This window comes from Cyprinodon variegatus, unplaced genomic scaffold, assembly GCF_000732505.1.
Source record: "Cyprinodon variegatus isolate N-32 unplaced genomic scaffold, C_variegatus-1.0 Scaffold184, whole genome shotgun sequence".
Classification (NCBI taxonomy): domain Eukaryota; kingdom Metazoa; phylum Chordata; class Actinopteri; order Cyprinodontiformes; family Cyprinodontidae; genus Cyprinodon; species Cyprinodon variegatus.
This window is the reverse complement of record NW_015150637.1, coordinates 34946-60969: the sequence shown is the minus strand read 5'-3', so window position 1 is coordinate 60969 and position 26024 is coordinate 34946. Positions and strand designations below refer to the sequence as shown.

Genomic DNA, 26024 nt, shown 5'->3' with positions numbered 1-26024 from the left:
TTCCTGGATGACAATACAGCTCTGACTCTTCCTGCCATCCCAGCGCAGGATTGGCCGAGACAAGGATGGGAGAGGCGACCAGTGGTCGACGCCCAGCTCCCATTGTCCTTCTCGGAGCCGCTCCGGAACCGGTCCCTTTTCCTTAGAGCCCCCTTCACAAATACTCCAGACACCTTCCCCACAGACCTCCAATCATAGACCCCCTTTCCTTCCTGGCGAGCAATCGGAATCACGTGGGCCTAAAACGGCTGCTAAAGTTTACCCCTGATTGTTGAAAATACAGAGCACAACACATCAGCATGCAGCAGCAGACAGCTGCATGTTCGCCCTCGGCTTTATATTCATGGTAAACGACTCACAGGAGCTGTCAGTCATCTTTGTGCCCCTCGTGCTCTCTGAACTGACACCCATGGTGGAGGTATTTCCTTTTTATCCATGGACTGACCTGGTGCTGCTCCCCTGCTGCTCAGATCACTAACGTGTGTTTTCTCCTACAGGAGGTGCACATCGAGCTGCGACCACGTCTGTGCGTGATCCAACGAGGGTCCAATGGATATGGCTTCAACCTGCACAGCGAGCGGGCGCGGCCGGGCCAGTACATCAGAGCGGTGGATGAAGACTCTCCAGCTGAGAGGGCCGGCCTGCAGCCTAAGGACAGGATAGTAGAGGTAGTTTTAAAAGGCTGGAGTCCTTTGAAGCTGCACAGGGCTTTTAACGGCCACAGATAATAAATGGAGACTTTATTAGACATCATTAAAACTAAGAAGATGTCTGGTAGGATACATCCAGATTCATTCTCATAGAAATGAACTTTAGAGTTGACTAGAAAACATTCCCCTAGGCGTATCCTGATTAGTCTTGCATATTTCCGCTCTCGTCAGCCTGAGGTTTCTTAGACAAAAATAGAGAAGAATTGTGTGCGTTGTGTAATCAGACCTCACCTACTGTGGTTTAGGATTGAAAGCCTTTTATATTCCCTCTGGTCTGTGATCTGCCAGCTTCATGTGTGGAAATGATTGTATGTAGTTTTTATCAGTCAGTATTAATTGTTCTCAACTGAAGCAAAGGTCATTTAATGAAATTTTATTTTGAAACTTCAACGAGGCTTTCTGATATTCAGTAGAGTCTTAAATGTACTAGAAGCAGAAGCAGAAAACTATCTGTAATGAAACATAATAAATGAAACTGAGACAGTGTTTAAATGACTGGTATCAACGGACAGGTTAGAAAATTAAAGTGCCAATCATTTCTTAACTAGATGTGTAATACTGAGCAGTTTAAAGTGAAAAACCTCAGATCTGTTTTGTGTTCCAGTACTGTAACTGTGTTATCCTTTTTTGATTGTTTTTTTAAATAGTAGTTGACGTCTTAGAAGGAAAAAGTCCTTAAGGGTCCTTTCTTTATAAAATCAATTTTAATTCACCTGTTCTTTGTACCCGAGAGGAACATGTCTTAGTGAAATATGTGCATCACCACAAAGAAAACAAGACCTTATAAAGCTGCTGAGGGGCACTTCAAAGAGATTGCATTAGCTACAAAGAAATGCGTCCTGCATCAATATGGACTGAAAAGCCATTCAGAGAGGAAGAAGCCATCATTGAAAAAGCAATGATGGTTGGAGGGACTGGTGGTGCCAGTATACGGCAGCCTCGCTTCTGTCGGTGAGCCCCAGGGCAGCTGTGGCTACAGTGTAGTTTGCCACCATCAGTGTGTGAGTGTGTTTGAATAGGTGAATGACTGAATGTTATGTACCGTAATTTTCGGACTATAAGCCCCACCTCAGTATAAGCCGCAGAAGCTAAATTGCATGATTTGTGCATATACAAGCCGCAGTGGAGTATAAGCCGCAGGTTTTTTATGTTTAATTACCATATGGTTCGTGCACAGAGAGGATTGTCAGGAAAGAGGCAACTGTTTGGGGAAGCTCCTATTTATTAACATTTCAACACAATTTGCATATATGCATACGTTAACTGTTACAATTTAGTGCAATAGAAGCTCCCATTTATAAACCGGTACGTTTGTTTTCCATAATGAGGGTGTCACACAAACTGTTTTGCGCTCGCAATGTCTGTCTTTCTCGCTGTCGTTCTGTCTCGAACCACTCGCGGTAGAAGTCTGCTTACGGAGGACCTCTGCTTTCCCGCGCACGCGTCTACCATACTTGTGTGTTGAAGCAAATGTGATGTCAACATGGTGGATGGTAAAATCCATAGATTTAGGTATTACCCTAGTGGCCGTTAGCTGTAAAAGTCCATAGATAAGCCGCATTGTTATATAAGCAGCAAGGTGGGGGAAAAGTCACGGCTTATAGTCCGAAAATTACTGTAAAATGAATTGGCAGCTGTTACAGTTGGAAAAAAACTACAGAAAATCCACCCAAAAAACAGGAAAGCCTGTGAATATCATGCAACTGTAAAGCAGGAATGTAACAGCATTATGTTGTGGGGGTCTTTCTGCAGGGTGGCCCTGTAGGTATTCCTTTTTTCAGTAGTTAAGTTCATTTATATGTTAATATATGGTACAATGCAATTTTCAGAGCTTTTTAAATATGCTACTTACCATTAGAATGAAATGAAACTTACTACAAAATATAAATATATACCTGGAGCATAAATACCCTGTAAAGGCTGGATGGGTCTGTGAACACTGAGAGTCCTCAGTGCATGTTATGTTTAAAACTCAAGAAGCTTCTGGAAAACTCTACATAGAAACGGAATATCAGACTATTTGGAAGGGAGATTAAAAAAATTTACAATACTACAAAAGAAGCTATGTGGTTTGTCCCTCTTCCAGGGTTAAGTCAGAGGGATGGTCTGGTGCAAGAAACAATACAGTAAAGATAATGAAAGGAAGAGCAGCCGGATTAAACGTTCTGTTTCAGAGTCTTGAGTTAGGTTTCCACTCCCTGAGAGGGCCCCAGACGGCCACGCCACCCACTGAGGACGGAGGGGCTTTGTGAGGAGCGGACGGCCATTGTTACTGCTCTTACTGGCCAAGCCGCTATTGTCCAGCTTCCTCCGCAGGATTGAGCTCAGTCGTGGAGGTCCACCCTGTGACCTAAAGGCTCAAGCACACACACATGGTTGGAGACATTTCTCACATGCTTTCCCATGGAGATTTATACCGAAAAATAATCTGATCTCAAAGCTAAAACGTGATGATTGTGCAGTTCTTAAAGCAAATAAAAAAAAAAGAGTAAATAAACGCAGGAATGTGTGCAGGACCCCTGTGTGTGGACACAGGATTTCCTGGCTTGATAATATTGAGAAAAGAAGTCCTGACAGTGATTAACTGTGTGGGAACAATCGCACTGGGAGGGAGAAAAAAAAAGAAGCAGGATTTATTTCTGACTTGTGTAGTCAAAGTAAAGAGATCTAAAGTGATCCTTTTTTATCTTCTTCAGGTGAATAGTGTGTCTGTGGAGGGGAAGACGCATTCAGAGGTTGTCGCCGCCATTAAAGCGGGAGGAGACGTGACCCGGCTGCTGGTGGTGGACCCAGACACTGACGCCTTCTTCAAAAGATGCAGGGTGACCCCCACCTCTGCGCACTTAAATGGTGAGAAGGCCGCTCACCATCCGCTGCAGCAGTGGCTGATTGAATGAGTGTAATTAGCACGTAATGTTTCTGTCCACCAGCTGAATTTATCGCCATTTTACTGCCTCCATTATTGTTCCTCGGCTGTCCTCTGTTATATTTTTTGTTTTCCTTTTCTCCGCTCTCTCCTTCTTCTGTCCAGGATCACATACAATAAGCCACTTACTGCCCCTCTAATGTCATCCCCCTGCAGGGAAAGTTAATCTTTTCAATATAAATACATCAGATCAGGCAGATCAGACTTTTTTTTCCCCTGACTTACCTGGTTGCTTATGTTTTTTCGGGAATGAGATTTTTTTTTCCACTTGAGCACAACAGAGCAAAGTCATTCCAGAAATACTTTATTTAAAAAATATATGATTAATCTGACAGTGTATCCTCAGTCTGCAGGTGAATGCTGCAGAGTACTTCTCTTAAATAAAATATGCATTCTGTGAGTCCTTGCATGCAAGACAAAATACATTTTGTTTCTATTTTATCATAAGAAAATCAGGCCCTAGTCCAAAATGCGTTTTACCCAACAAAACCACTAGAGGGGGCTCTTGGTAAATATTTTCTAATGTGAAGGCTTTCCTACACCACACAGAGAGCTACACAGTCAACATGTCTGTTTCTCAAAGTTTAATAAAAAGACTGAGAACCACTTTGTCCCAAATATCACTGGCATCAACAGGCCTCCACCTTATAGCAGTGAAAGAATGAGCAACCAGAGAGGTTTAAATAGCAAAATGACATTTATCTAAAGTAGAAGGACCATTTAACAATAAATCTCTCTTTCTCTCTATATATAAGGCCTATACATTTGCTTGATCAAGTTGTCCCTTAGTGAATGGTAAGCATGGTTCAAGTGAAACTGTGCTTTAATGCATAGTTTGATCATTTTGTGCTTTAGCTAAGCTTCGAGAAGCTCATTAGGCTTTGTGCATAAGATACATCCAAACTCCGTCCTTAAGGGGCGGTGTTCTGCATGTTTTACATTGAACACCTCTGAATCAGGTGAATGGTTTTCTTATCCGGCATCTACAGAGCGAGGTGACATTCATTCATTGCTTCATTCTTTCCTTCATTCATTCATTCACAACCTTTAGATGCATGCATTTAACAATAAACGACCATAAAAACACCACACAAGTAGGATATGAAGCAGGGGTAGGCAAAGTCTTTACCAAAGAGCCACTGTGCTGCAGCTTTTGCATGCATCCCTGTTCCAACACACCTGAAACATAAAGCTAATTTACCTCCTTGGCATGTTGGTAAGTTTAGCAGAGGCCTGGCCATTAACCATTTATTTATTTCAGGCGTGTTGGATCACAGATGCATGCAAAAGCTGCAGGGCAGTGGCTCTCGAGGAACAACGTTGCCTATCCCTGCTTTATATACAACAGTTGTAGTGTTTTATGGTTATTTATTGGTATATTGTTAAATTGTGGCTGTCTCAGAATGAGTTTTGTATACATTTTTTTTTAAGTGCAGCAGGTAGTGTCTGTCTTTTAAGCTCAGATATACTATAAAGTGTTTTTGATTAACAATAAACCTTTCTGTTTGGCATTGATCCCTATTATGGTACATCTAGGTTTAATTTAGAGTTTCAAAAAACTAAATCTTGTAACAGACTCTGCATCAAACTGAAAACACCAAACAAAAACTCTGCACAATTGCAGCATATGTATTTAATGCTCTGAACTTCCATATCAATGCGTTTTCTTTGCACCATGTTTTCTCTCCCAAACTGTTAACATTTGATCACTGCTGCACTTTAAGAAATGGTAGTGTCATGAAAAGCTGTACAAAACAAAATTTCGTTTTGTACGTACTTTGTGTATACAAACCAACAATAAAAGTTGTTTAAGTCTAAATTTTATGCATTTTAAACAATACTTAAAGAGGTTTAATGTTTGTTTTATGTGCTGGATTAGATATCTTAATCCTCTAACATCATCTTGTTGGACTCTGTCTATTCTGTAAAATGCTGAATGGTTAAAAACGTGTCATAATGAGTACAAAAAGCACTTGAAATAACCAGCCTCCCTTTGTTTGATACTTATTCGTTCATATCATGAATCCCTGTTCGTTTTTATTCAATGTTATCACAGTGTGAAACCCTTTTATTAACCTGAGGCTACTTTTTGTATTCCTGTGGTAAGAAATACAGTTTGCCCAGTCCAGAGTTAGAAATAATAATCTTCCTTTCAGGGGAAGGATTCCAGCGAGGTGTTTCCCAGGTAACTGCCAGCTCTCCACACGCTGCCCACTCTCACACGGCAAACCGACACACACTGCTGCATGTCTCCAAGCAGCATCGCTGGGCAGCACCTTGTTTGGTTTCCACAGTGCCCACTTTGAGCAGTCGCTCAGGCCGGGGCTGAACCTGTTAGGACATGTGGAGATTACTATAAGAGAGTGGGTCAAAAACATACATAGGCAGAAAAAGATCAGAAGGCTTACATCTTAAATGACTTAAAAAATATATGTTTATGTATATATATTAAAAAAGGATCATTGAATTAAAACAAAAAAATAAACTGGAAATTCGGGGGTTGGTGAGATGGAAGGTAAAGCTAAAGATTGATGATGTCTGCAATAAACAAGTGTCTTTTTTGTTTTTAATAGTTGATTGAGGCATTTTTATTTGTACGATTAACTATGCGGATGTTTTTCATTTCAGGTCCTCTTCCAGAGCCTGTTGTTAATGGGGAAACGGAAGAGAAGGTAAGATTTACTAGCAACTTTTCCAAGAGGGACCTGGGATTTTATATGTTGTAGGATAGTTTGTTTTTTTTTAAATGGCAAGAGGTGAACCTTGAAATGCGCAAAGATGGCCAGTCGCCCACAGAGGTTGCTTCCCTTTTCTCTAATACAATCTTCCTCCTGCCAGAAAGAGGACAGAAATAGTTTTCTGCAGGTTTTCTTCAGTACTTGTGTAGCACAATGCTGTTTAACAAACCAAGGACGTTCAAAACAAGATATCGCTCTCTGTTGTTTAGTTTTTTTTGTTTTGTTTTTTTGTTAAAGTGCCGTGTCATGACAGAGAATTAAAACGCTGATGAAGTGAGTTATTAATCAGAGACGTTTACAGAACAGCCTTTCCTGTCATTGTCTGACTGATCTCCTTTCTATGGGGTGGGGATCTTTTAAAAGAATCCACCCATCTCCATTAACATCTGGATGATTTATGGGCTGTAAATGAGGTATTAATAAAAAATAAAAAAAAATGTAATAACAGGAAAAATAAACATGCAATATCTACAGTATAGTGTGCAACTAAAAAGTCCATAAAGGTAAAATCTAAGGTTTAAAGTGGAGAAAATGGAAATGATAAAATAGGAGGAAAAATAAAGAGGAATAGAAAATAATTTTGTCATGATTGGCATTTTCATCGGGAAAAGTTTCCAGTTCTAATTTCAGGAAATATCTTTATTTAACCTAAAAACTTTAGATAGTTTAATGCATTAATTTAAATAAGTTAAGCAAGAATCTGTCAAGCTAGGATAAACTAAACTCTGCTATGCTAAGCTTAACCAAGCTGTGCTATAATGAAAGAATGACTTAAAGATGTGGTGTGCTAAGCTAAGGTAAACTTGGTTATAATGTGTTCAACTTAAAAAGGATAATGTCAATTTTTGGATTAAAAATCAAAAGGCAATAACTAATTATGGAACTGTGGTATAAACAGAAGAACCAAATATGTTGGTATTTCAGGTTTCTGTATAGTTTTATATCTATTTGAAACTAGCAAATTAAAGGCTTTCTATCTCTGAGAAACTACATGTGAAAATATCTAGTAACTGTACCAACCTTTGGCTTTTTGTTTTTAAAGCCGATGCTGTTTAGGTTTATTTTAGGAGTGCAGGGACTCAGCTAAGTGTATTTAAATGATGGCAAATGAAAAGTGATTTTAAAGTAGGGATGTCCCCATACCAGATTTATTTTAATAAATTTTAGTACTTGCCAATACTTTAACACGAGTGCTTAATAAAAGCTCTGTTGGATAGAAAAGTCCAACTTTTAGCATGGATTCAGTGCAGCTTGGTTTCAGTAGAGGAGCCTTTTTTACTACAGGGAGGGGCCTCTTGACAGCTGCAGCTAGGATAAACTTATTGGTTCTGATACTGTAATCTTTATTAAATATAGAAGTGGTATCAGTTCAGAATATCAGTTTTTGTTTTACAAGCACAAGTATGAACACTCAACATTGGTATCAGGACAAAATAGCAGTATAGCTATCTATGCATCTGTAGTCTAAATTAGTTTTTTTGGCTCTGGAATTCTCACTGAATAAAAAAAACATCTTTTAAACTGGACAAAATTAAATCTTCAATTAAAAAATTTTTAATTTAGATATGAAAAAGTCCCAGATGTGTGCAGTCAGTTTCAATTAATTAAGTAGATTTCCAGCTGAAGCCCCAGTCGGTTACTACGAAAAAAAAGCAGCAGATTTTTTATTAAAAGAATTATAAAAACTGTGTTGGATTGGTTATTGGCAGAAAGCATTAAAATTAGTTCATTTTCAAACCCATGTTATGAATACACCAGACAAGTGACCTAGGACACAGGCTACTTTTGAATCACTATTTACCTTTCCACCAATTTCCCCTAATTGTGAAACCGTTTCTTTAAAACCTAGTGTTGCATAAACAAACAGAAGCTCTGAAATCTGCAGTTTTTCCACATATATTGCATCACTGGATAAATCATCCGTTACAGCGTGGAGGCACTACATTTAATGGCAGTATATTTTTAGATGAATACTCTAGAACAGGAGTAACTCCATTGTTTATTCGGACCATTATTGGCTGAGTGAAACCTAACCAGCACTTCCTGTTACTCAGGAACGCTATCTGCAACAGGCCAGGTACTTGTTCCACATATTGTTGTGTAACGAGCACTGATGAGCCGTGAAGAGAACAGGACGAAGCTGTAGGTCAGGCATAAGATTAAATGTTTTAGCGTATTAAAAGGTAAAATTTGTAACATTTTAACAAGCTAACGAACAATGAGCTGGAGATGTTTAGACAATAAAAAAAAAGCAAATAAAGGTTTCTTTGACAAGAAACCAGATTAGGGTATTTTGAATCAAATTCTTTATAGTTATTCCAAAAAGAGGTTTACAGATTTAATAAATAGTTAATATGTTTTAGAATATTTAGTTGATGTTAAACTTATCAGTACCAGTTATTCTATTTTAATATTTATTAATTATTTTTAACAGAAACATATTTTTATCCTGTGCCTCAAATGAGTCTTATCTTTCTATCTCAAATCCAACTCTGCCCTCACGTGGCTGAAGTGGATACTACAAGAAGGATGAAATGCCTGCTGTTTTGATTAAATTTATTGTTAATAATTGAGTTTTTATTGATGTCACGTTGGATAAATTAACCTCTGCATTTTAGCCATCCCCTTGGGGTACAGTGGGCTGGTATTGTGTGGCGCCCAGGAAGCAATCAGGGGTTAAGGGTCTTCCTCAGGAACTCAGAGTTGAGGCTGTGGGAAACAAAACTGGGTACCTGGAACCCTCTCAGAGCACAAGTGCACTGCTCTAACCCACTAGGCCAACACTATTTAAGTTTATGTTACTGCATAAAGTAAAAGATTTTTGGCTCAATATTATAAAGAGATATTGATAAAATGTTGTCCCTGTTTAGGTGAATGGGAGAGTGAGCAAAGAAACAGAGAGGAACTCAAAGCTCTCAGTAAGTCCTTCGCCGTCCAACGCATCGTCCAACACCTCCCTCACAACCCCGAGTGCAAACACTCCACCTGAGGTACAAAAAAAAGAGTCGGCCACATGTGATTTAGCTCTTAAAGCCAAGCTTGTTTCAGACATGAATGTTTACATTTTCCTCTTTATTTTAATCTCCGACTCAGGGTTTTGTCACAAACGCCATCCCGGCTCTCAACCTCACCCTGCAGCAGGTCAAAGAGCTCACCCACCAGAAACGCTCCAACAAGAGAGCCCCGCCCATGGATTGGACCAAGAAAAACGAGCTCTTCAGCAACCTATAGGACACCTCAGTTCCCCTGAAACACACATTTTTATTTTTGGAAATCTTTCCAAGAGATATCAGAGAAAGGTATTTTATTACAATGATGATGAAAGAGAAGTACACCATAAAGAGTTAATGCTGTTCTGTAAAAAATAGTATTCTTCTAAGTAATATTCCTCATGTTATTATAATCCATATATAATACTGTTTATTTTTATGTTCTTCTAACCAGACAATATATATAAAGATATATATATATATATATATATATATAAAAAGCCGATGAAACAAAGGTCTAAGTTCTCTTTTTCTGAGTGTTTGTTTGACTCGTGAGGGAATATGAAGGAGCTGCAGATTTTAATGAATCACTGTCCAAAAAAAAACACCTCAAACAGCTTGACAATCAGTCAGTTAACAACTTTGTCAATTTTTTTTTTTTTTTTTTTACCAAATTCTTAATTTGTGACTTGTTAAATGAAAGCCTAAAAAAAAAACTTTCTGTGTCTGTAGGTTTAGTGGTTTGGGCAAAATGTTTAAAAAGAAATAAACAGATCTCTTTATTATCTTTATTCCAACCCTAAAAGGTAAGCCACAATGATTTATTGAAATATAAATTATTTCATGTTTTTCTCTAATAACACGTCATAAAAGACAGAAATAGTCTGTTTATGCCGCCTTGCTATATAAATGATTTTACCTTATAAGAATGCAGATATGTTTTGGAGATACATAGAGCAAATACTGCAAATTAGATTAGAAGTCTAAAGGAAATGTAAAATTTTATTAGAATAAAAAAAAAGACACCTTTTCTGACTTTTGTTCAATTTTACACTTTTGAAATACATTTGTATGCATTGTGTGCTGTATCTTTATTTTATTTTTCTACCCACTCAAGTTTTCCCCCTTTTTGTAACTTCTTACATCATCCATTAACGTTATAGAACTTCCATGTGTCTGTTGAAAAGAAGTATCCCCACAGCATAATGCTGCCACCACTTTGTTTCAGGTTAGGAAAGCTGAAAGCTAACTTTCAGCTGCTTGTAGATTTTTGCAGGTAATTTTAAACCTTTAAAAAATTCTCTTTAATGCCATATGCGATAATTGGGGTTTCTTTTTATCTGCTTAGGATTCAAAAAAGTAAAAAAGTGGGAAAAAATGCCTTCCTTTCAGGGCTTACCTGTTTTGTCTTCTTCTCAGCTTTAGAATTATATATGAAGAAGTTTTGGGCTAAAACACTATTTGATATTTTTTAAATTTCCATGTATGATAAATATTGCTGCTTTGTTATGAAATCTTTTTACTGTGATCCAGCATTTCAGGGGAAATAGCTTAAAACTGGAAATTACTATATTTTAAATTTCATTCTTGTTTAATATATATGTATGTATATATTTCTTTTCTCAATTATGTCCAAATTTCACTGATTTTTAAGCAATGCTATATCAAGTGGGAAACTGCCCGCCCCCTTATGGCCATCGCTGGAACTACTTCTGACTGCTCAGATCCTCCTATGTGTACAGTCAGAGGTTTATATTCCTCCAGGAGAAATAAGAATGCAATAGATGTCTAGAAAACTGTGTCATTTAAGTCATTACATGGGATTTCTGTATGTAATAGTTTGAGGAAAGTGGAGACAAAAACTGAATGGACAGAAAGGTTTTTGTACTTTTGTGCGAGCAATACATTTTTCATTCTGCAGGTTGTCTGTCATGACACACTTGTGTTTATTGTGTTATCTGAGAATAAAGAAAAAAATATTCTCAAATCTTTGTTTTGAGGTGGTGTGCTTTAAATATTCTAAACATTGCAGATCTTCTTGCATAAGTCTGTTTTATCCCTTGGGGTTTTATACATTACAAAGTTTATGTGTATTTCAATAAGTTTTAATGACCAACAGTAAACATAGCATTTTTATTTTGATGAAAAAAAAATTATAATAATTTTAAAAAACGGACGGCTCGTATGGTCAGTTCATCGTATGGCTTCCTTTAGACCATAGTGATATATATATATATATATATATATATATATATATATATATATATATATATATATATATATATATATATTATATTAAATGTACCGCTATCCTGCTTTAATCTTCCCCAGAACTGATCTCTGATCTGTTTGCCATGATCCATGGCTTTTAAGTTGCTTGTCAGTGGTTAACGGGTAAATAAACAAACATACTACTAGCTGTCGCTCTGGATTATTAAAAGATGTCACAGTATAAAGAGCTGAAATATGTTGCTTAGATATGTTTTTTTTTTGGTTTGTAATATCACAAAAAATTCCTACAAAATACACACAAGTACAAAAAAACTGAAAATGCACAGAGGGGGTATGAATACTTCTGCACTAAAAGTAGATTATGCCCACATTTCTGTGAAAAAGCTTTTAAATAGTTCATTGTGCTCTACCCAGCAAAATGTTTTACAGCAACCACTAGGAAGCACAGATTTAAGTATTGCTCTAATTAATTCAATTATACCACTTACTGTTCTGAAAATCTTCCCCTTAAACTGCATAGATACCTACTTATCTTCCAACATGTCACTCTACCTCCCTCTAATGGCCTTGACATTTCTGCCCATCCACTGTCCTCCCAGTTCCTGTCATCATTATCCCGGCTCTCTGTCACTGTGAGACGATCAACACGCCTCTCTGGGGGATAATGAACCCTGGGTGTCAGGGTACAATCGGTTCATGTTTTTTTTTTTCTAACAAGGTGAATTATAATGATCCTTATATCTGCTTGTAATGAAAAAGCTGACAAAAAATTCACCACCATTTCAAGATAATGACAGAAATCAGTTAAATTTATTAAATTTGATAGATGTTTTGTTAAAAAAACATTTTATTTCTTGTAATATATTTGTACTTCCAAGGCAACTTATAGCTGAATACAGTAAATTCAGTCGTATCAGGATTCTGTTGTGTCAATGAATTAACAAATGTTTATAATATTGCATTTTTTTTCAGACTTAAATGATGATAAACCAAACAACAAGCTAAAATCCCCACTTTTTGCTGAACGTCTCAAGTTGTATAGAGTTTTTTTTTTTTTTTACTAACTTCTGCCATGTTTCTGACTAAATATTCAGAGATGCTGTTGTTAAATAAAATTGATCAGTTTCCTGGCTTTTACCAACAACTCTAGCAGGACTGAGGTTAAAACTGGACTTCGTTTGAAAGCAGCTTAAAGCTAGTTTTAATGTGTTCTGTGTTCTTAATTTATCCATCTAACTTAGAAAAATGTTGAGAGAGCCTGGATGTAGCCGTGCCTTTTCATGTGCAGCGAAACAGGCCCTCAGCATGATGCTTCCACCGTCATACTCCCCCATTGGTTGACTCTTCTCAGGTTTGGAGCTTCTCTTGTCTCCATTAATAATTCTGCTTGTCATTCAGAGCAAAAAGCTCGACAATCGTCCTCTCTGACAGGGAAGCGTTTGGCTTTTCAACAGGAGGATCTGTAGATTTTAGCTGATGTGGAAGCTGTAAGTGATTAATTAGCTGTTTTTCATTCTGACACATTTTCTCTGTTCAAGTGGATGTTAAACCTGCTTTAATTCCATTGGTTATTTGTGGTTTGGTTTTAGTTATCCATTTCAGATGTTTGAATTAAAAACAATTGAAACAGGCTTTTTTGGGGGAATTGTCCTGCAGAATCTCCTAATTGGACATGTGAAAGGCCTGGAAAGATTAACCAGTTTAAACTCCAACTCCTACTAAGACGAGTGGGTAAACATTGAACCAGCTCTCTAAACATTGTGCATATAAGCATTTTACTGGTACAGTTTAAAAGGTGGAATTAAATTAAATAAAACTGCCAGTGAAACATGTTTACCTCTGAATCCCTGCCCTTATATAACACAGCCACATTCACACCTGGCAATATATCCAAGTCCTCTTAGAGGCATCCATCCATACCCTCTTAACCAGGCAGGGTTGGGGTGGGCTGGTGCTTAACCCCTGTCACTGGCAAAAGATGTGGTCATCTATCCATCACTGAACAGCACCCAGTTATATTCTAGAAAACCTAAATAAGAAAAGGTAAAGGTAACACACATCTCTGTGTGGTACAGAAATGGATTTCTCCAAAAAGTATTTATACACTTTGATGTTTTCCCACGTTTACTCATGTTACAAGTTACAGTTAACATAGATTTCATTGGTATGGCATGTGATGAAGCCGGATACAGAGCTGGATTATTGTAAAGTAGAAGGAAACGCGACACCCTGGATTTATTCAGATTTCCATCTTCTATCGCCACATTTATGTTTTTTTTCTTTGCTGAACGATACCTCATGAGGATCAAGGCACCAATGACGAAAAGAGTGGGAAGGTACAAGGCGGCGCTAGTAATTAAGATGCTGAAGGGCAGTGAGGTCGGCCGTGGGACCTTCACAGCTTAGGCGTAAACACTGACGGTTGCTAAGTGATGGTGTCCACAGAGGGGGTCCTTGTAAGGCATGCAGCAAGACAAGGAGTCAACCGAGTTATACCTTAAAACCCTGCTGTGGGATAAAAATAGACCTAGGATGTGTGTGTATAATTTTCTTCAGTGGAAAAGATTACGGACAAACCCAAAGCTACATGGAATGTGTGACATTAAGTGTACGAAGGGGGAGACGGAGGACAAGGTTTGAGGGGAGTGATATAAGCTGGCGGGCGTGACGCATGAGCCGAGCAGTGTCTGAGGTTGCTGCTGTAATAGGATCTTCTTCCTGTCTTCTCTGAGAAATCCTCATCCTCTTCTGCTTTACACACAGACACACACACACACACACATCTTTTTTTAAAAATACCCAAGGACAATCCTCACTATAAATAGAAGTGTTGTCAACTGGCTCTGGAGAAATGGGACCTTCTGTTCGGCTAACTATTTTTGCAGCCCTTTCTACTTATGACCCCTCACACTGTCAATTACGACTCACTGGAACAATAAAACCAAACCACCCAGATACTTTCACTAAGACTTTCACCAAGCTACTTATCTTATCTCCATGTCCTGTTTTAAAGGATGCTCTGTTGTTCTCTCTGTTTTATCAGCACACACAGATTGTTATGGAGCAGCCTTGATTGACTCAGTTTTAAGTCGGTAACTTGGCTGATCTTTCAGCACTGGGCCCTTGTGGTTCCAGCCCTGGTGTGGTAATCAAACTCCACACATACTGCAGGTGATTTATATGCCTTGAGGTTGCCATTCAGGAGTCCTGGCCTCAGCTCTCCCCTGTGTCTGAACGCAGAAATAAACCTCAAGTCATCACTGGTATCCGCTTTTAATGAGAGGAACTGTTTTTGAGTCAATGTGTACGCAGAGTCTACCAAGCTATTTAGGAATCAGTCAGGACGTTCGCACCATACGGCCGCATGCAGAGGTCTGGAAGAATACATATTAAAACACAGAAATAATTAAGCAGTGAATAGCTGGTTGCTGTAGCAAGTAGAAGTTAAAAACTCTCAAAAAACTCATTCATTCAAAAGCTCTATGTTAAATCTACAAACTCTTTTGAATTGATAGGCTTTGGCATAGTCATGCTATGAACAGGCAAACAGAAAGCACCAGGTAAGGATCACTTTGTTCTTTTCCATCTGAGAAATAAAGTAATAAAGATCCCTGATCGTTCGAGCATTCAAAGATCAGGAGGTACAGTAAGTATGTTTAGATGTAAGAACAAAAGGTAAGGGTTTGCACATTTTTAAATTATGCATTCAATTTAGGGGAAACCCAATCTATGTTAATATATCTTTATGTATTTTGTAGATAGCATCAAAAGAAACAATACTCAAAAACAACTGGGGGAAACTTTACCAAAGCAGAGGGATAGGCTAAAAAAGGAGCAAGAAGATAAAAATAACGGGATTGATTGTCTGAGGTAGGGTGCTGAAGACAGGGGTATCATAGTCCAGGGGTTTGGACTAACTTAATTAGGGAACTGTCATTCTAATGTCCGAGACAGTTCTTAAAGTTTACAAGAACTCCAGATGAATATATATATATATATTTTTTTTAAACAATATGATTAAAGATTGCATTGAAAAAATATATTAATCAACACATTTTTTCTCATTATTTATTATTATTATTATTATTTCAATTGTTCAAATGTTACTATGGCATTCAATATTTTATTTTATGACAATAAACATGCATGCATGTTTAAGCCCTTAAAGCTACGGTGTGTATTTTTCAGTGACATCTACTGATTACAGTCACATGAACCGCCACCGCTTCTCCCCCTTCAACGATATAGAGGCCATTATGGTACAAAATCACTTCCGCAGCGTCTGCATCACCTATACTATATATAATATAAGAGATAACTACATTTGCTTACATAAATAATTAGATGAATTGTATTTTATTATTCTGCGTAGGATTGTATACAGGCCGAACTTGCTGCAGTCACATTCGAGCGTAATGGCGATCTGTATAGTCACTAGTTTGTCAGCTCTGTGCTCCCGTAAAGGCAAAAGATGTCTGCCTCCACAAATGCAAGACTCCCTCCTATTTAATTATTAATAGCAATTTCTAAGGCAACTTAAACATAAAGATTGAGACTTTCAGTCCATAGGGTACAATAACTAACATACATATGGATAATTAATACTATGCTATCAGTATAGCTGTATTTCAAACTGTAGCTTTAAATGTCAGTTGTGACATTTCCTGTCATTTCTGGTCAAATATTTTCAACTATTTTTATAAAAAAAGAAAGAAAAAGTTGTTTCATACAGTATATAACAAGTGATAAAATATCTACATTAGTTAATACAGGCCAAGGACCCCCAAACTGATGGTGAGATGGAGCGGGGACCCCTAATTACATATATTGCATGAAATTGTGTTATATCAAACTGATCCTATAGTCACTCTATTACAGGTGGAGTCATGTAATGAAAGTAATTTGCCCTGGGATTATTAAAGTTTTTCTGATTCTGATTCCTGGTTGATGGGACAGGTGTTGTGAAGGAAATGGTGCCCAGCTTAAAAGAACTCCTGTGTGTCGCTGAATGTGTGCATTGATGACTGAAAGACATCTTCTGCCTCCATTTATCTGTTTACTACAGTGTGTTGATTTCATGTTAATGAGTATTTAAAGACATTTCAATTGGTGGAAAAAATTGCAGGGGGGAATATAAAATTGTAATTAACCAAAACTTTCGCGACCCCCATGCAGTACCTACGTGGACCTCCTAGGGGTCGCGGACCCCCTGTTGAAGACCTCTGAGTTAATACATTTGTTGCTTTAAAAGCCAATCTTACCCACAGATTAGAGAAAATTCAAACCCAAGACATGATGAAGCCCCCCTCATGCAGAGCAGATGGAGAGGCCGCCATTTATATGGTCTCCAATTTCAGTTTTGTCAGTCCAGAGGACAAAAAAATGAAATAGTCAATTATTTCAAGTACCGTAAGTAAGGTTTCGGCCAAGGTTAGGCAGACTGTTATATCACCTTACTTATTTTCTTAACTTGATCTGATTTCACATAAATAGGATATAAGAAATGTAGATCAGGTTGTTTGCACTATAATTCTATTATAATTTGCTTTGAGGGCCTTTTAAGCTTCGTTCTTCGTTCACAACTTTCTGAGGTGTCAGACCAGTTCCCTTCTGCAGGAACTAAACTATTATGTCACACCAGTAATTCCTTCAGGAAATGATAACTATGGTTTCAAAACATTCTTTAAGTAGAAACTAATTATCTGTGGTGTCAAATCAGTCTCTGCTGCAAGGACTAAATCTCTCTATTATTAAGCAGAAACTAATATCTCTGACAAGACAGTCTTTCAAGGATTTTACACCACTCTTGTTGTAACTAAGTGTCTATAACTTCACCAAAGATCTGTGGTATTTTACAGGTCCCTCCTTAAGAAAAAACTACTCCTCCACTTCTGCTCTACTCCTCCCTTCTGGAGCTGAGATCTATCATGTTGTACCAGTTTTTCAGGTGGGGGAGCGGGCATCAAGCTTGTTTTTATAATCGACTACATTCAGCATCATTCATTCTTTAAAAGCTCCAGTTGAAGCTTTATACATAACCTTTTTTAATTTCATCACATTATTTGTAAAGAGCATGCCGTAGAAACTAATGCAAATCTATGCTTCTAATCATTGAGCCATTTTGTCTTGTTTTATTTCATAAAATCTCAAAAACATACTTTTAAGTTCGCAGTCATCAAAATGTTAAAGGTTCAAGGGTATATATTCTGTTGAAAGGCTCTACATCTTATTCTTGCAACTGTTATGTATATAGTTCCATATTCCCAGAATTTAATGACCCCAAACATTTAGCATAGTGAGTATCCTTTAGTATGACCAGAGCACACACCTGCGGACACCACAGCTCTGATGGAAGAACCTCGGCAGCCTTGACAGTCAGTCGGATCTTAAACATGGTGTTGTTTGTGTGTGCGAGCATCTGTGTACACCAAGAATAGGGTTCGGGTTGGGAAAACACTTACAGCTTAACACCATTCTTGCAGAGCACCTGTTGCCGATCCACACAAACACACACACTCTTGCATGCCACTTACAATTGCACGCTTGCACACACACTCGCCCGATGCATGCCATGCACTGTCTGACTGCTTCTCTGTTTGTCTCATTCTCTCTTGAACACACCGTGACATGCTCAGAAATGTTTACACTTGTGTGTGCAAGGTCACATTGATATATTTCCCCACATGGTGGCTGGTACAGCCTTCTGATTACAGCATGCATCCACTCTAACAACTGCCTTTGTCAAAGTTGGATCTAAACCAATTCAGAGGGGTGGACTTCTTTCCTTTAAAAGTCTCACGACTAAAGTTTCAGTTCCTTTCTGCACTTGTCTGAGTGAGAAGATAAGATGAGCCCACTTAGGAAGGCCATGAAAGAAGCCGTCAGGACTGAAAATCTTGCCTTCTTTCTGCCGCTTTCCCTCCATCTTACTAAAAAAAATGGAAAAAAGAAACACCCATCATCTTGTCATTGCTTTTGTCTCTCCAACCGCTGCAGAACACACCTCGCTCCTGCTCAGCTCCGTATAAGGAGGGGCCATCCAACAGGGGAGCCACAGGGTTAAATATACTCTGGCAGTGCCAAACTCCTCCAACTAACCCACAGAAGGCTGTTGTTCACTGAGCACATTTGTTCACCATGTCATTAACATAAACATTCATCCCTGACTGATGTAGCATGAACTGAAATGACATCTGTTAGGTCTCCTTTATCAACAGCTTTATTATCAATGCTAAGATGGATGGATGGATGGATGGATGGATGGATGGATGGATGGATGGATGGATGGATGGATGGATGGATGGATGGATGGATGGATGGATGGACTTCACTCACAAATAACGATTGTCACGTTAACGTTGTCAAGGAGACTCTTTTACACCAAGGTGCCACTCCTGCTTAATATTCATGGTAGAAAAAAAAAGTGAGACTAATTTACACTGTGAAGAAGGCAGATTTTTTTTGCACCTCCTGTAAATCAGTCTGGCTAAAATATTAACCTTACCAGCCAAGTATATATTGTTTTTGTTGCATTTTATTTGGAAAAGTCCCAAATATTTATCCCCCATTTAAACGTTCTATCCATCTTCTCCAGCTTAATTTGTGTGGATCATGCTGGGGCTGGTGCCTATCTCCAGTAGTCTATGAGCAAAAAGGCAGAGTACACCCTGGACAGGTGTAGTCTATCACAGGGAAACACATAACAATAACCATATTTTGTTTTTACTTTCCATGGCATACATGATAAATCATTAGATTTTCCCATAACACAAAGTTTGAGCTAATGCTGCTCAAACTTTGTGTTATGGATGATGAGTATCTTGCAGCCGGTTGTTTCTGGGTCGGAATCCTGTCATAGCTTTCATAATCCAAAACTGCTTTTGTTTGAGTCAAATGGTTTCTCTAAATAACCTTTAGCATTGAGAGCATGCCGTGCTTTCTGTAATGCCCTGACATGGGTTTAATATTGGCATCCCACAACCACACACAACGCGCCACCACACACACGAAAGGATTAATTTTTCCTGAAACAGAATGTGTTTAAGCATAAATTGTGGTCTGAGTGATCCTATAAAATCCTATTAAAGCATATCAATAATCTTATGGTTTAAAGATAACATGAATGTTTCCCTGAATGATATTGGATCTGGTTCAATGCAAGGCCCAAGGGTTTAATTAAAAGACAAAAAGGCTCTTTGGTCAGTTATAATATATCTTTGGACCGAAGAGGAAGGATGATCTAGAGTTCTTCTTCAATCTGGTGACATAACCTGGCAACACAGGAGCCTGGTGGTTTTCCTCAGTTAATGTTATGGGAGACGCTGTCTGCCCTTGATTTGATTCCAAATGAAGATTTTTCGGTCACCTTAAGTGAAAAGTTATGAAGTAGCTGTGAAACATTGTAGAAAGGCTGTTTTCTTTGGATAACATAAGACAGCATCAATGCAGAGAAATGTTCAGTTTTGAGGCTTTGGATTTGTAGATCAGAACTTAGAGCTGCCAAAAGGTTTATTTACACCACATCTGATAGAAGTGTTTGATGGATCAGACAAAGGTGTTTATGGTCAAGTAAGTGCGACACTGAGAGACTACTGGAATATGTGGGTGTTTATGACATGGCTAGAGAGAGAAAACCAGTGCTCTCCAACAAGAACACTACCAGCTGTCTGTCTGATGTTTGTTATGTTTAATGATTGTCAGGACAAGCCAGAAACATGCTGGAAATTTTCTCAAAACTGATTTAAAAAAAACCTCAGTGATATCTGAAAAACTTTAAAAGTTTGAATAGATTGCATTTAGATGTTTAACTGTAGAAGTGTAAGGAAATTTTAATAATAAATGAGATTTCTTTTTTAAATTCACATACCAGTCTTTAATCAGTACAACACAGTGGTGGTAGAGTCATTGTTTGGGCATGTGTTGCAGCATGGGAATCAGATTAAAGGTGTCTTAGAATAAATCCTTAATTTGCCAAAAATAAAGTAATGCAAACAAATTAACATGCAGGCTAGAAAAGAGGAAAGGGACATAATTTGAAAAGAGAACCTCATTTGGAGAAATGAAGACTCCTTCCTTGGTCTGATCTGAGGTGGAATTTCTGTTTCTTAGAAAGGACACCAAACTACCCAGGATCTTTTCTTATTCATGAAAAGATTAGAGATGATAGATGGGTATTAGTGTGACTACGACAGCACATGCATATCTCCACCTTAATGTAACCTTCAAGCGTCAGAGCAACGTCTGCAGTGTTCATCTCATGCGTGGTGTCACATTCTCAAAGCTTCCCGAAAGAACACTGAAGTTCTGCCGTTGTGTCATAGCTGTCTGCCTTCATGCCCGCCGCACTATTTATACCAGAGGAGCACAACTGCTGCTATAGGTACAGTTACAGTGAGGCACTTCATGCTGCAGCTGCCTTGCCTCAGCTAATTATACAGAACAATGCACACATTATATGCTCAGGCACAAATAAGCTGATACCAACGCTGCTGCTGTAGGCTCTCCTCATTTTCCCTCCAAGTGCTTCCTGTATTGATCCCTCTGATGGCTCCCTCCCACAGCACACTGCCTGCCAATGAGCTATTGCTGTTATAGTAACCAGTCTACTGGTTAGAAGTTCTTTGCAAATAACACATTTATGGTAAAACACCAGGTGGAAAGTGGTAACCAAGTTACCAAGTCAAACAAGTCTACAGTAATAGGGAACAGACACATCACAACAAATGCTAAAAGGGTTCCGCTGCAGAGATCAGAAACTATTAATAATCTATTTCTGAATTCTTTGTTTAGTGAGAAGTTAGTCTTGCTCTGTCTCTCTGTTAAATACTCTAAATTAATCCTAAGCAAGTCCTTTTTCCCACTGAAAGCAATTAGTGATTTATGCAACAGTTAATGCAGCAAAGAAAATCCTAACGGCAGTAAATGTTGTCAGTGTTGGGATTCCAGTTTGTGTGGGTTGTTTTCGTGTTTTTCTTCTCTCCACCACCAGATGGTGCCTTCTCCTCGTTGGGCCTCCTTGCACACCTGTGACTCGTTGGGTCATTACCAAAGGAGTATTTGAGCTGCGGGCTGTCACTACCTACGCCAGAGTGTTTGCAAGTATTGGGTACTCTAGACATACTGAGATTAGTGACTGAGAGTCTAACCTTAGTCTTGTCTCTCTGAGTCTAAGCTTGCTTTGTCTTTGTTCTTCGGCAGGAAGCCTTCCTAAAACTCTGGATAAGCCTGGACCTTCTACCCCCCTGGAAGGATTATCTGAGTCACGCTGAGCAAGGGGAAACCTCCACATGATCCGTTCAAGTCCACTTCTGGAAAACCAGGTGACAGTTCCTTTACTCCTCTGGGTCCAACGTTAGTCTGCCTTTTCACTCTCCAACGAGTTCCTTCTTCTCTGGATTAAACCCCGCAAACTGGATCCAAGGAATAACCAAGAGCCCCCCAAAGCGTATGTGCTTCTCCTTCAAAATACAAGCCTCATTTTTTTTTTCTCACGGTCCCTGAACTGATCATTGTGATCTTCCCTTCAGAGTTTCCGGTTTCGGGTTCACCAGTCCGCTGTGGTCCAACATTATTACCCAGCAGAATATCTCTCTCCGTCTGTGTTATTTTGCTAGCCTTCAATAAACCTGTTAACTTTTACCCTTGGTCTCTGAGTGTTTCTCTGCATGTTGGTCAGATCTTTAAAGCCCATTATGACAGTCAAGCTAGAAAGTGAAAATAAAACTACATCACCTCCTGTTAGCTTTCAAATTCTTCAAAAACAAATCAATAAAAAAATATAATAAAAAAATGAAGATGAGTGGCGATTAACTTAGAGACTTAGACAAACTTTATTGTCATTCTGTATATGCAGTGTATACAAAATGAAATTTTGATGCATACAACAGTGAATGAGTGCAACAGTACAGTGCAAAACAGATAAATATGGTGTAAAATGCAGTATAACATTGAGTTGTGTTCTATTTAAAGGGATTATGAAAGAATCTTATGATTAAGATGTTTGGACGCTGATTACCATGTCTCTAAACTAATTAAACTAAACTAAGCTAAAATAAAATCAACTAAAATTAACTAAACTGAACCAAAATAAGATTAAAAAAAATAATAATAATAATAATGATGAAGAGATTAGGTCTTGTTTGGAGATTATAGAAACCAAAATTCTCCCAACATATACAAGGAAATAAAATAAATCAAGATAGAGAGATAAAGATTCTTGGATATTCCAGAAATACATTTTTTCACCTTAATGAACCATTGGTCAGCATTAAATACAGTTTTTCTAATGATAATGTTACAGAATTATCTTAGACATAAAAGCATTTATTTCTTTTTAAGCCAATAAAATTTACATCTTAACTCAAATGTTTAGTTTCTATATTTAATCAGTGTTTCATTGATAACAGGAAATGAATAAAAAATAATCTTAAAAAGTGAGTAAATGTATTTTTCTAATCTTTTTCAGGGAACTTACGAAATAATTGTTGTACTTCTATGAATCAGGTTTCAATGTTATACATATGCAGCTAAATTGAACATGTGTTGGTTGCTGTCACACTCCACTCCATCTGCTTGAATATACCATGTATGTTTTGTGTTTAATCTCAATAAAACTATTTGATAATCATGGTAGAAAAAAATAATGCAGTGGATGAATGGTCCTAAGTAGATGCACCATAGCGAGTTATAAATTCCCACATAACTCTGTTGTAATACTGATAGCATCTCGTCTATAACATGTGGTAAAGATGTAAAAAAAAAAGAGCCCCTAATTAAACACATTTTCATAGCCTAAAAACTTACAGATGACCTTTAATAAACACCAACCTTTGAGTACATTTATGCCCAAAGTAAAGAAGTCCCCACCCTAAGATTTTCTGAGATAACTAAATTGATTTTTTTTAGCCAAATACACTCCAAGTGGGATTGATGTGAAATAAAAGAATGAATACTGTCTAAAAGTATGCCCCCTTGTAAGTATGGGGAAGAATCTATGATGCTGTGGGCCTGCTTCTCTGCCATAAGCCTTGAACCCACTGAGTCTTTCAGCATATTAACGCTCTATAACACATGGCGAAACCCACACAGCAATCCTGTGAATCATGAATAAAATGCCATGCATGACTTTTTCTATCTCAATAAATCTAATAAAAAATTCTTTATTTTGGGGGATTTCAATGTGGTCAGTCTAACAACTTAAAGGTAGAGTGGACTGATTTCTGACTGACATCAGATCTATTTTTTGTAAAGTAAAATATATTTTCAACTACTCTCTGGTGTTTTGTCAATAACAGAATGAGTTTAGATAGAACAAAAATATGGTGCATGAATGATTAATTAGTCCTAAATATAAAAAAAAGACATAAAAATTTACATCCAAAGCATTACTGAAGTTTGATTTTTTAATTGAACGCTATGAAAATAGTTATAGGGTCAAACCTTAGATGGAAAGGACAAAGGTAATTACTGAAGCCTTGAATATTCAAGCTCCTGAAAGTCAATATAGTCCTGAAATAGAAACATAAAAGAGAACCCTCAAAGCTGGTAAGAGAGCAACAGCATTAATTATCTACTTATAAAAGTCCAAATAAAGTCACTTATGTTAACATAATTACTATTTAGTAAAATGACTGGTTGGCTCATTTAGACAAAGCTCCGCCTCTTTTCATTCTTTCTAAGTAATCATTCCAAACTGTGTTTCAGGAACTGCCATCTGTCTGTACAATGATTCCAGTTGGTTCACGTGTGCCTTCCAGCGGGGCGGGGGGGCATGGCATTATCACCCCTTTGCTTTATTAGCATTAGAGCACAGTGCTCTAGAATGAGCTAGAGCAACCCGATCTCTGCAGTGGATTGAGCTAAATGTCAATGAGCCACCTTCATCTGATGACCAGAACAATGGGTCAGAGAGCGAAGCAGCTTTAATGTGATCGTTTAATGTTCTGTCATCTCCTGCCTTTACTTTTTCCATGATTGGGTCGGTAATTGCTTGTAACAGCTTCTGAGAGTTTCATTGATAATTTTCTTCGTTGTGCGCCTGCAAGTTGATGAGATCTCCATGACAACAGGAAATTTAACTAGCATTAAACTCGATGATCACAAAAGCCTCCTCAGGGGCTCAGAATAAGCCCCCCACCCCCCTACATCCTCGTCCTCTGATGCTCTGAGGCCTTCTCCCTTTTCTCCAACTGCTGCATCGACTAAAGATCGCACCCTACCGACATTAAGTGCTTCCCAGAAGCTGTTAATCGCCCTCATGCATAAACAAAAGGCTTTTTATCATTCTGCAGGAGCTTTATGATGACTCACCCATTTAGATGAAGCATGTCAAAGCAGAGAGACATTATGAGTCCTACACAGTTTGGCCTAAAAACTGGGGTTGGAGGTTGTAACCATAAACCTTGATTAATTTCATTGGAACTTTATGTGACCAAACAAAAGTTGAGTATCATTTTTGAAATTCAGGTAAAGGGACAGGCTGTACATGTGGTGCAGTTTGTAGCACAGCTGCTTTCGCCTGCTACAAACCTTCTGGACAAAGTGTGCCGGTTCTCCCTGTGTATGTGAGTTTTCTCTCTAGGTACTCCAGCTTCCTCCCACATTCTAAGAATTTGATGGTTAGTTTAATTGGCACCTAAATGCCCTTAGGTCCCTGTACATGGTTGTATGTTCATGTGTTACCCTGCAATGGACTGATGACCTGTCTAAGGTGTAGACAGACTCTCACCCATAGAATGATGGAGATAGGCACCAGGACCCTAAGACACTGATGCATAAGAGGCAGAGGACAGAGGTAAAGAATATGTTGCAGGTGCGATGCTGCGTCTCTACCAGTTTTGCAATTCTAGAGTCAGAAACGTTTGCCCATAGTTCAGACATCAGAACATCAGGTAGCGACGACCAATTAGCCTGGGCCGTTCTAACCGATGATTTCATTTGGACCTAAGCTAAATTGTTTACTAATGGGTTTTGGTCTAAAATATTTTACAGCCTCTGACAGGTCTTCTTTCAAGATTTAGCTCCGCCCACCTTCCCTTCTGCTCTAACCTGCTTCCACATCCCATGACAGTGTCCTCACCCTGTTTGTTGTGTTGTTTCAAAATGTTTGCCATGTTTCCCTCATGGTTTGTTGCCAATAGCTCAGAGGACTGTCAACATATCATTCGAACTGAGTTGTAGACGGATATTCGCCTTGCAGAAGGCGAATATCCGTCTACCCTCTAATCAGTTCGAATCACACACAGAAGTCTTTATGCAAATGCATGTCAGACCTTAAGATTTGTATTCATAATCTACCACTTTCCTTCTACTTGATAACTAAAATACTTTGTGGTGGTCTATGACATAAATCTTAATAGTAATCTTTAGGTTTAGGTTTGCAATGTGACAATGTGTAAAAGAAAGTCTGAATACTTTGGTAAGGTACTGT

At 38.2% G+C, this 26024-nt stretch overlaps 1 protein-coding gene across 1 annotated transcript in view; it reads left to right on the top strand.

Annotated features, from left to right (window-relative positions):
• LOC107087437 (Na(+)/H(+) exchange regulatory cofactor NHE-RF1-like) overlaps positions 1 to 9846 on the top strand; it is a 32005-nt gene extending 22159 nt beyond the window's left edge. The window contains exons 2-6 of the mRNA XM_015379006.1: positions 498 to 668; positions 3407 to 3560; positions 6265 to 6308; positions 9245 to 9364; positions 9468 to 9846. Of these exons, the coding sequence (XP_015234492.1) occupies positions 498 to 668; positions 3407 to 3560; positions 6265 to 6308; positions 9245 to 9364; positions 9468 to 9605 (627 nt within the window). The 3' untranslated portion in view covers positions 9606 to 9846. The remainder of the gene's footprint in view (positions 1 to 497; positions 669 to 3406; positions 3561 to 6264; positions 6309 to 9244; positions 9365 to 9467) is intronic.
• The last annotated feature ends 16178 nt before the right edge of the window (positions 9847 to 26024 follow it).